Source organism: Desmodus rotundus, chromosome 9 (assembly GCF_022682495.2).
Source record: "Desmodus rotundus isolate HL8 chromosome 9, HLdesRot8A.1, whole genome shotgun sequence".
NCBI classification, from domain to species: Eukaryota; Metazoa; Chordata; class Mammalia; order Chiroptera; family Phyllostomidae; genus Desmodus; species Desmodus rotundus.
This window is the reverse complement of record NC_071395.1, coordinates 64658815-64670034: the sequence shown is the minus strand read 5'-3', so window position 1 is coordinate 64670034 and position 11220 is coordinate 64658815. Positions and strand designations below refer to the sequence as shown.

At 55.1% G+C, this 11220-nt stretch overlaps 1 protein-coding gene across 1 annotated transcript; it reads right to left on the bottom strand.

The window, feature by feature from the left end:
• Window positions 1-3264: 3264 nt before the first annotated feature.
• On the bottom strand, window positions 3265-10792 carry ALDH3A1 (aldehyde dehydrogenase 3 family member A1). The gene is given in 13 exon segments (XM_071219271.1): window positions 3265-3350; window positions 4350-4554; window positions 4649-4779; window positions 5154-5253; window positions 5587-5753; window positions 6377-6518; window positions 7007-7124; window positions 7735-7943; window positions 8187-8272; window positions 8705-8752; window positions 8755-8975; window positions 10411-10491; window positions 10668-10792. Coding segments are annotated over 12 exon segments (1443 nt in total). The 3' UTR covers window positions 3265-3350; window positions 4350-4539.
• Window positions 10793-11220: the final 428 nt, after the last annotated feature.

The window sequence follows — 11220 nt, the reverse complement described above, 5'->3', positions numbered from 1 at the left end:
GAAAATACCCACAGTGACTTCCACTTCCTGATAGTACAGGAGGCAAACTGGGGCCCACACCTGGGCACCGCCCCCAGAGGCCTTCTGTCCTTTCCCGTTGCTTCAGAGTACTGGGCAAAAGCAAAGTGTATGGGTGTTTAGGACCAGGAGGCCTAGCTGACACCTGCTTGTAGGGGTAGGGAGGGGCTAGGACAGAGGAACTGCTAGCATTAGCAAAGTCTTGGAAAGGGAACCAAGATGGCCTACTTGGAGGTCCCCAGAGCCAGGAGTGGACCACGAGGCAAGAGAAGGAGAAATGGACACCAGCTGAGGGGAGAGGAAGAGGTTGGAGTCTTTCCTGGGGGAAAAAAATGGCTGATCCCCTCCATCCATTAGGATGTTTCAAAAAATAAGTAAATAAGTGTAAATAAGTGAAAATGCACTTCAAAATAGTTATTAAACAGATGGGGGAGGGAAAATTTACCATCATTTATAACAAAGAGTCCAAAGATAGGGCAGCTCCAGTAGCTCGGTAACATCTTTGAGGAGCGAGTTGTTCCCGTCGTTCTGCCACAGTTTTCAGCAGGTCTGCTTCTCCTCAGGCGGACGGTCCTCAGGCCACAGACAGCTGCCCTACCCAACCTCACATCCAGACATGCCATCGTCAAAAGAAATCCCTCATTGTCATCCCTTCTCGGGACGGAGACTTCCCAGAGTCCCCACTACACTTCCCCCCAGCCCCTGGGGCCCACAGTGAGGTCACAAGCTTGTTCTTAGTTAATTCCTGACGGGAAAACACACTTCATTATGGGCTTATGTCAGTGGCTCTCAACCCTGGCAGTACATTAAAATCACTTGAAGAACTTTTAAAAAGGTAATTAGTACCCAGGCTCCACCCTGAAACATGGAACCAAAGCTCGGGTTCCACGAGGATGAAACATCAGTGTGTGTCCTTGGATGGCAGCAAGTGCTCCAGGCAGCAGGCTGTGCCTCTGGATGGCAGGAGGTTCGTGGTAAATCTCTGTACTTTCAACTCAGTTTTGCTATGAACCTAAAACTGCAATAAGAAATAAAGCCTACTAAAAATGTTAAGCCCAGGATCCTAGGCATTAGAATTGTTGTTAAGTTCCTGAAGTGACTACACTATTCTAGGGTGCCACCGGGGGTGAGGGCCTGTTGGTTGAGACTGTTTGGGACTTACCTCTGAGCCGGGGAGGAAGCGGCCTTTCCTTGAGGTGAATGTCTGAAGGAAATGGGGATTGCATTAGCAAGGAGGGCGAGGACTTTGCATGGGCACGGCTGCTGCTCTCACAAGGTCCCCATGGCTAGTCCAAAGCAGTCAGGACAATGCCAGAAAGTCTGGGAAAGCAGGAGGATCAGAGAAGAGGCATCCTGGCTTTGGCAGAAGGCAAGGTCTGCCCACAGCGGAGGCAAGGGCAGGAGAAGCTCAGGTGCAGAGCTGGGGTCTGGAGTCCACACCTGGCGTCTGCCCTCTGTCCCAGCGGCTTTCCCACTGTTTCACCTTTAGGAGAGACCAGGGACCAGTGGAGCTCTGGTGGCGGCGCCAGCATGCTCTGGGGACAGAAGGATGAGGCCAGACAGCAGCAGTCCCAACCCGGGGAAGGAGAGACAGTGTCGCTGCCTGTCAGGGTTAGGTCTCAGAGGGCTGACCGAGGGCTTCACAGTGAACCCTTCCCTGGGTCAGCTCCTCATCTGGTAACCTCTAAATCTTAGCAGGTTCTTCAATATCTGCATAGCCTGTCCTTTTTTTCAGGTATTTTTTTGTCTGTTTATTCATGCGTTTATTGTCTCTCTCTGCCCATGTGAGAGAGACATTTGCTGCTCAACAAAAAGCAATTATTTCTCCACACTTCCCAGCACCTTTTCAACTGTGAGTGGAGGTGGTCCAGGGTGTATGCTGCAGACCTCCCTTGCCCGGCTGTGCTGGGCCCCGCAGGCCGCCTCCACCTGCCCCAGTCCCCACAGACCCGTGCAGCACAGCTCACCAACCTCTGCTGTGTTCACCACAGACGCTGTGAAGCTAACTTTGTTACCAAAGCATAACCTAGCCTGTCCTGACTAAGCCGCTCCAATCACAAGTAAGTTTCTCAAAAGTACAGGCCCTGTCTGTTTTATTCTCCACTGTCCCCAGCACCCAGGCCTGTCCACTCGCTAACATTGTTGCGTGGAGAAATGAGTGAAGAAAATCTTCCCTTTGTTGTGTAACAACCACCAAAATGTATCATTTGGAAGAAACTGTGACTACAATAGATTGTGCTGCTTTTTCTTTATCGTCTTCCGTTTTGTTTTGTGTTTATCTGAGAATCTAAACACTAGAAGCAGCTGGACGATTGAACTGAAAAATGAGCTACTAAGGTCAGGGCTACGGGGCCCCCATTGAGAAGTCACATGTGCCCATTTGTGCACTTTGTCCAGATGTGGTGGAGAACACCCAAAAATGTCATCTGCTCACACTTGGTGACATGTGAGTTGTGACGAGTCTTGGCCGTTTATATTTTGGACAATGGCAATTCTTTAGAAAGGTTGACTCATAATTGTGCAAATTTTTTTCAACCTAATCCTTTATTAAAAAAAAAAAACAGTAGAAAGGAAAAACAAGGGATTGAATCACAGTGCAGTGTTGGGGCAATATCAAGGGGTTTTTTTGTTTGTTCATTTTAGTTGTTTTCTTTACAGTGCAAATCCAGTTTGGAAATAGCATCTGTCCAGAACAAGCCCGGTTTAGGACATTATGAATAAAATGGGTCATGCTGTAAATTGTAAGTGTTCTAAGAGTGAATAGAAACTAGGGAGAGCAGGGGATGGGAGGAAAGGAAGGGGAGGGGCAGGGAGACTGTGTGATGTCTCCCTGCGCTCCAGTGTTTCCCTCTGGGAACTCTCAGGCTGCGTTTTTGGAAATGGCAAGCCCTCTCGTCTCTCTCCTCCAAGCCAAGTGCTTCCAGCTCTCTCAACAGCTCCTCACACAGAGGTTTTGAGGAGTCCCTCCAAATGGTGCTGCAAGTGGCACGTCAGTGGTGTCAAGAAGGAGACTCAGTTCCTGTGACCGGCCCGTGAGACCAAGTTGACATGACTTCCTGAGCCCCTATTTCCAAATCTGTAAAGGGGTTCACAACCCTCCCTGCAGAGCTGTTAGCAGGGTGGGGGGAAGGCAACAAGGAGGTGGGGCAGCCAATGTTTTCTCCCTCCGCCCACCTCTGGCCTGGGGTGACTCTGCTCTCTGTTACCAGAGTGGCCACTCCGGGGCCTCAGTGCTGGGAGGACAAGGGGCACCTTATTGTCTTTGTTGTTGATAGGGTCTGAACCTCTGGGCGGTTGTACCTCACAATTGGCCAGTGTGAGCTTCTCATCATCTGAAATAAGGTAATTTCAAATGAAAAGATGCAGGAAGGGAGGATTCAGAGCAACAAAACACCAATGATGCCACTTAAATTCCTTTACATGAATATACATTGAGCACTTATTATGTGCTAGTCCTTGTTCTACACTTTAGGCATTGAGAATGAATACAGCGGACTCCAGGAGTCTGGGGGTTGGGAGGAGGGCTAGCTGAGGTCTCGGCCATGAAGAAAGTCAGGGAGGCAAGGATGACTCTCAGGCTTTGGCTTGAGCAGTCCTCTGGAAGATGATGCCACACTGGGAAGGAGTGGCTTAGAGGGGGAAATCAAGAGTTCTATTTTGGGCAGGTTAGCATTACTTTTTATTAAGAATCCAAGTTCATGTGTCAAGTAGGCAGTTGGATACAAGAGTCAAGGCTCAGGGCCAGGGCTGGAGACTTTAATTTGGGAGAAGAAACTGGTGAGGGAGGAGGAGAACTGAACTGTGGGGCCCCAGGAACCCAGAGATGAGGGAGAGAGTGTTGGGAGGAGGGGTGGCCAGGCTGAGGGGTTGAGGGAGCTGACAGGGCCCACAGGGTCCGTGATGCCTGGACAAGAGCGGTTTCAGTGGAGCGGAGGTGGTGGGGGCCCACCTGCAGGGATCGGGGTGAGCGAGGCTCGCCTGGCTGCCTGTCCTTCTGCCCCCAGAAGCAGTGCTCTGCATCACCCAGCTGGGTTCGTGTTGCCAACCGCGTGGTCTCACCCAGGGGCCTCTGCTCTAGATGCCAAACCTAACTTGAGAGCAGCGCTTGGGTCCTTGGTCTCTGAGCTGCTTGTCGTCAAGACCCAGCCTCTGTAGCCACCTCTACACACCAGAAATGAAGCTGATACCCCACAGTTCAGATGGAAGACAAACACTAGTGCCTCCTGCGCTGAGGCCCGGTGTGAGGGGTGCTGACATGAGACTTTGGGGAGCCCTTCACTGCAGAGGCCAGGTGGGGGCAGGGCTGTAAAGACGCGTAAGTACATACTCACTTGTGAACTTGGGAAACTTTATTGTCTTCCGTGGCCTGAAAGAGGTCAGGGTCCTGGGGAGGGGAGGCCAGCCTGTGTGGCCGTGGCACACACACTGATCCACGGAGGAGCCAGCGGGACTCCAGGAACGAGTCTCCAAGGTGCTGGGAGCAGGGTGAAGGCACAGCACAGGAGGCCAAGTGCATGAGCTTCAGTGACGGGTCATCTGTGAGGAGCACACAGTGGCAGTGAGGCCCTTGTCCTGTGCAGACCCAGAGACACCGAGAGGCCTGCCCTTCTTGACAGCAACCCCCTCTCACCTTGCTCAGGCTTGGAGGGTATCTGCCTCCGAAGGCGTCTTCCTTCCCCAGAGACCTCACCAGGCAGGAGTGGGGGTGGGAGAAGGTCACAAAGCTGTGCCTGCCGTGGTAGGCACCCATGCTGCTGTTCCCTGCATGGGGGAGACACTCAGGCCTGAGGGCCCCTAGACCCCCAGACCCTCCCAGGGAGGGCTTCCCCCTCAGGTGTCCCTTTAGTGCCCATGCCGGGAAAAATAGAGAGAGTGCCCAAGACGAGCTCCATGCCAGTAATGACACCAGTCGGCTGGCACCCTCCAGCCTGTGTTGTCTCTCCCAGGGCCCAGGGCACTAGAGGACCTTTCAAGTCCTCTGGGTCCCAAGGCTAGGTGTGGCTGATGGATTGCTGGCAGAGGCCAGAGGCCCACACGGGAAAGTCAGTGGGAGTCTGAGGCCCAGGGCTGTTCTGGCCCCTCCCAATTCCCAGCCCCAGGGTGCAGGTGGGCAGCAAACTGCACTCCAGACTCACCCACACCCCCAAAGGGCAGAGAGTGCATGGAGAGATGGAGAATGACATCGTTGGCTATCACCCCACCACTTGATGTCTCTGCAATCATCTTCTTAGTCACCTGCAACAGCACCAGGCCAGCCTCAGTCTCCTGCCCCAGGACACCCCAGGCCCCCTCCCCACCCCATGTGGGCACATCCTGGAGCCTCAAGAACAGAGTGGGTGGAGGGAGGTCCTGAGGCTCCAAGCCTCGGGCTGCTCCCCAAGCCCCAGGCAGGGTCTCCCACTCTCCCCGCTCATCAAGGATTGGGGGGAAATGGCCATAGCAGCAGTTCCCATGACCACAGTGTTGAGGACCACACAGCAGTGAGCAGGGAAGCCAGGACTGAGCCCAGGTCTGTGGACCCTCAGATCCTGTCCTCTTGGGTGCTATTCCCCGGAGCCCAAGGCCCACCATGTCATTTTGGGAGGACACACAGAGGGCCAGGGGCTTCTCTCACTGGCTGATGAACTGGATGGCCTCCTCCAGGCTGTGCATGCACATGATGGGCATGATGGGCCCAAAGATCACCTCCTGCATCACCCAGGACTCAGCGTCCACGTCTGTGAGGATGGTAGGGGCTGAGGCAGGAAGCAAGCCAGTCAGCTGGTGCCAAGAACCACCCCCACCCGGCCTGTCCAGGCAGCTAGCTGCCTCCTTCACCTACTCTACTGATAAGGCTGCCAAGGCTTAGAGAGGGGTAGGGACAAGGCTTCCACCTGCCCCGCTCCACCCTGGCACACCTTTGCAGAGAACAATGCACTAACTCGTGTGGAAGGGAGTACAGGGTCTGCACCCAGAGGTGCTGCCACCCACTGGCCATCTGAGCCTCTGCTGAAGCTCTTCAGTCCCTGGCAAACTGGAGGCTAACCAGAGCCCTGTCTGGTGACCCTCAAGCCTAGGTACTCGGGGCTCCACCAGCTCTGCACCCTGGGCCCCTGGTGGCTCTGCTGTGCACATCCCCTGCTGATGCTGCTGTAGGGGCAGGGCCCTGGGCCTTGTGGGGAGAGGGGCTTCTGGACTGGGGGAGGGCTTCCCAGGAGCTGTGCCCAGTCCCTGCCCACCAGAGCACCAGAGCCCACCTCAGGTCTGCCCCAACTCCACACAAGGTTGTCTGCTCTTCAAGTATCTGGGCCTACTTGCTGCCAACTTGCGGGACCCTGGCAGCCCGGGCGGTGATCTTCCAAAGGGTGAGCGTACACACCTATGTATAGGGTGGCCGCATCCCCGGTGCCTCCATAGGCAACCTTCTGGCCCTCTAACAGGCCCATCACTCTCTGGAAGTGCTGGGAGTTAATGGTTCTTCCATAGTCAGGAGAATTTTTGGCATCTTCCCCGCAGAACTCCTGTGGAGAAGAAGTGACAAGCTTCAGATAAGGACATGGACCCTTGGTCACAGCTAAAGGCTGCAAGGCCAATGGCACCTTGCCTGGGAGAGCACGTGGGCGCTGCCTGGCCAGTGCCGTGGGCAGCAGCGCGATGACACCAGGAACCACTGGGTCGCACCACCATCTTCACGCACGTGAAGTGCCGTGAGACGGCATTGCTTCAAATGCATATTTGCACAGCTGTCCGAGCACCATGCAAGGAACACATGTGTGTGTTCACAGAAAGGAAAACGGAGGGGCACAAGCCAACAATTTAGCAGTGACTGTCTGTGTGGCAGGATTCTGGGTGGAACATGTTTTTCCTTCTTTATGCCTTTAAATCTTTTCCAAATTATCTACACAGTGTTGATTACTTTTAAGATCAGGAAAAAATATCCAATATTTTCTAAAGTCCATACCCACCTTCTCTGCCTGGCAGCCTCTCACCCCTGTGGGCCAGCACCCACCTTCACGGACTTTTTGAGCTTCTCCACAACTTGGTTCTGGATGGAGGGATCACAGAGGATGTAGTCCGTGGCCACACAGGTCTGGCCGCTGTTCCTGTATTTCCCCCAGGCAATGCGCCTGTGAAAATCCCAGATTAAATGGTATTTTTCAAGACACGGGAGGCTGCCCGAGAACAAGCACTTTATTCCATAAGTTCCGGATGGAGGCTCAGGGCTGAGCATGCTAGGGGAGAGCTCCGGGGCTGGGAGAAGCCAGAGGCTGTGAGCTTTCCAGCAGGGGTCTCCCTAGTCAGCCCACTAGCTTATGGATTCAGGACTGAGCAGACCTTTGTCCCTAAACATGCCCCCAGGACCTGTGGCAGCACACTTGTTAACCTCGTCAGTGACTGCTGGGGATTTCTGGGGGGCGTCTGGGGTGCATGGTTGTTGTGTCCCTCTGTTCACACCCTGGAGTCCTGCCAACCAGGAGTTGCTGCTGCTGGGACGCCCCCACCCTAGAGGCTACGCGCATGGGATATGGAAGTTGGGCAAAGCCCAGCTGAGCCTCTCCAGTACACAGAGTCTTCCCAGGCTGCCCACTCCTGCCCCCTCACCCTAAGCTCCTTCCCAGGACCACAGGCTCTGTGAGGGTAGGGACAGCGCACCACTCAGAGCAGAGCTGTGGCCCTGCAAGCTGGACAGCAGTCGGGATGGCCACTCCTACTCCGACAGGCACCAGGCCTCCTCGCCTGCAGGCCGAGTCCAAGTCGTAGTCCTTATCCATGTAGCAGAGGCTCTTCCCCCCCAGCTCCTGAGTGACAGGGGTCAGGTGCTTGCCTGCAGCCATCATATCGATCTTCCCAACACCAGGGCTCCCAGTGTACAGGACGTGGTCAAATCTTTGCTTAAGCACCTCCGTGGTCTCGGGGATGCTCCCGTTGGTCACTGGGAAAAGATCCTGCCATTCGAGGAGAGAGGTAAAGCTCAGAAGGGACCACAGCCCACCCCACAACCCTGTCCAGGTAGCCTTCACCAAGTAGACCCCCTCTCCTGACTCAGAGGCTCTGGTCACTCTAATGGGAGAGGCCAGCTGTCCTCACCCACACCAGTGGCTTGGCCCTTTGCTGCATAAAGTTACTATATCTCAACCCCAAGACCTGGGCCCAACACAGTTCTCCGTGTACCCAAGAGAGCGCCTCACCTTATCCAGGTACTTAGGGACAATGGTGGCCAGCAGGCTCGCCATGTTCTCGCTTACCTCAGAGGGCTTGAGGACCACTGTGTTCCCTGCAGAGCACACAGACAGTCAGGCTGATCCCGCCCCAACGCTCTGCCCTCCCAGTGACAGAGCCTGGTGCCTCCCTTCACCTCCTGTATCCTCAGAGGAGTGGGCAGAAGAGCCATGGGCACACCCCACAGGACCTGCCCCGCCTGCCCCGCACAGGTGAGGAGATGTGGGGAAAGAGGAAAGAGGGGAGAGAAGAGCTCTGGGCCCAAATGGAACAGGCTGACTGCTAAGAAAACCCTGAAACATTTTAGCTACAGGGCATCCGGCCTGGCTCAAGAGTTTGGTCCCTGCAGCCTCCTGTGAAAGACAGATCCTCAGACTCCTACCTGACCACAGGACCCATCCGCTCTCAGGCCTGAGGCCCTGCCCAACGCTGCAGTGAGGGGCAGTGATCCTTTCTAACTCCCTTCCTGGGAGGAGGCCTGCTGTACCTGCAGCAATAGCGCCCACCATGGGCTGAATGGTGAGGTCAAAGGTTAGTTGCAGGTGCCAATGATGTGGACCACGCCGAGAGGCTCTGAGTGGATGTAGCATTCATCGTGCTGGGTATTGGCAGTCTTCTCCATGGGCTCGTCTACAACCCACTCGGGGAGATTCTGGATCACGTACTCGATCTCCTCCAGGACATACACCACCTCATCGTGGTGGGCATTCCATTCGTTCTGCGGTGAGAGAGCCCCTGTAAGCACTGGCCCCAGAGCTCTGGGTGGGGGATACCAGGGCTGGCTGTGGGGACTGGATCACTGCTCCCTCACACTGTGACCATGAATGACCTGCTACCTTTTCCTAACCTCAGTCTCCCAATCTACAAAACAGCAGCTGTTGGGTGGGCACACTGAACGGGTGGGGACCATTCACCACGGGCTTCCCAGGGGGATACACAGGGTACAGAGCTGAGGAGTAGCCATTGGAATGGTGGTCTTCAAGGGCCCCTTTCTGCTGGTGGGGGAGGGGAGGGTCCAGGCAGGTTTGGACACATTGAGTTGAAGATGCCGAAAGGAAGCTCAGCCCTGGGCAGTGATTTGACAGTCATTTATGAATGGAGGGGGACCAAGCCAGTAAGTGTCCGGGAACACTTGCCAATTAAAATGGCACTTGAACCCAGGACGAAGCCCTAAGAAGACCAGCTTCAAGAAGTGAGTACAGGAAAGAGGCTGCCAGAGAGAGAGTTAGGAGGAAATCCAGAAGAAACTGGGCCAGGGAAGGAGGGAGTGGCTGTGGGACCCTCCCAAGGCAGGGAGGCAGTTGGGTGGGCGAGGAGAAAATGCAGCTCTTCCACGAACTTTGTCTGTGAAGGGCAAAACGGAGCCGTGAAGTCAACAGAATGGGTTTTCTTGTCTTTAATTTTTCGTTTGTTTTAAGATGAGCAATCTTGAGAGATTAACAAAATACAACAGCAAAGGGCCCTCTGCCCTTCTCCAAGTTGAGATGTAAGCAGAGAGGCAGGGCCCCACTGTCTGAGGTGCAGCAAGGTGAAGGGTTGAGAATTTGGAGGTGTCTGGTTTTGCTTCAGGGTGAGGGATTGATGAGGAGGGAGGGTGATGCTGCGCAGCGCCGGTGCCCTGTGGGGGCCAAGCTGCGCTGCTCCCTGGTGCATAGGGAGACCCAGTGATCCGGACTGGAGGAGAGAGGAGACCAGAGGCTTGGGAGGGAACATCCACAGGAGACTGTGGAAACGGGGGGAGGGGAGGGGCTCCTGCTCCAAGCTGGGTGGAGAAGGAAGTGAAGCAGGGAGGGAATGGATGGCAGACAGATGTGGGGAAGGAGCTGTGCGCTCCTGCGCTATGGCTTGGGGATCTGGGGCCCAGAATGGGGAGGAAGGAGAGGCCAGCCCACCCCATCTTAGCGCCTGATGGTTTGAGCTGCACTTGCTTCTTCTGTAGAAGGGTCCTGACACTCGCTGAGGATTTTGAGGACTAAACGGCTCTACGTAAAGAGCTGGGCACTGAGCTCCAAGCGCACAGCAGTTGCCCTACAGGCAAGCAGCGACTGTTCCCATTCCTGTCCACCCTTGCTCCCCCCGCCCCCACTGCAACCTGGCGCCCAGAGGTCCGCCCTGGGTGGGGGAGGATTTGGGGGCCCGGGGCAGGGGGAGCGCACAGCAGTCCGCGGCCAGCGCGCAAGGTCATTCTCGCACTCCTTGATCATGCGCCGCAGCGCCTGCAGCTCCTGGATCCGGAACTGCAGGGGGCGAGTTTGGCCGGAGTTGCAGGCGGCTCTGGTTCACTGCACGACTTCGCCTGGGGAGAGACACAGCGCCTTGGAGCAAGGGAGGCGGAGGGCCGTCGAACATAGTGAAGCATGGGGAGAGGAAGACTTCCCCGGGAGCACCGCAAAAATGGCATGCTTTTCTCTTAGCAGTTCCATAACCCAGATGCCTGGACCCTTCTGGACCTCTGGATGAGAAACTCATCTGCAGTGGGCCGGGCAGTAACGGCGGAGACCCCAAATGTAAGTGCTGATGGGTGGTCTGGGCAGTGTGCTGGGGCAGGCCCTTCCTGCCACCTCTCATGTCCCATTCCTGCCTCTCCCAGCTGGCCAGGCTGGGGACACTCCCAGGCCAGCACTCCAAGAGCTCTGCACACCCAGCCAGTCCACTTCCCAGTTTAGATTGGATGCCACAGCCTGAGATTCCACACCCGAGCTGATCAAAGAAAGCCCAAAGTCAAAATTCCACAGTTGTTCTCAAAAGCCTGGCCCCTGGTGAAATGACTTTGAAAACCCTGCTTTAAAAGGTATTACTCTGCATTGTAGGTATACATTCAGGAACTTATAGCAATTACGACGTTTCTAAACATTCACAAATAAGAAAACTTATTGGAGAACCAAGATGGCGGCGAAGGTAGACACATTGCGCCTCCTCGCACAACCAGAACTGACAGAAAATCCAACGGCAAGGAAGTCCGACACAAAGGAAATACAAAATAAACATTCATCCAGACCGGTA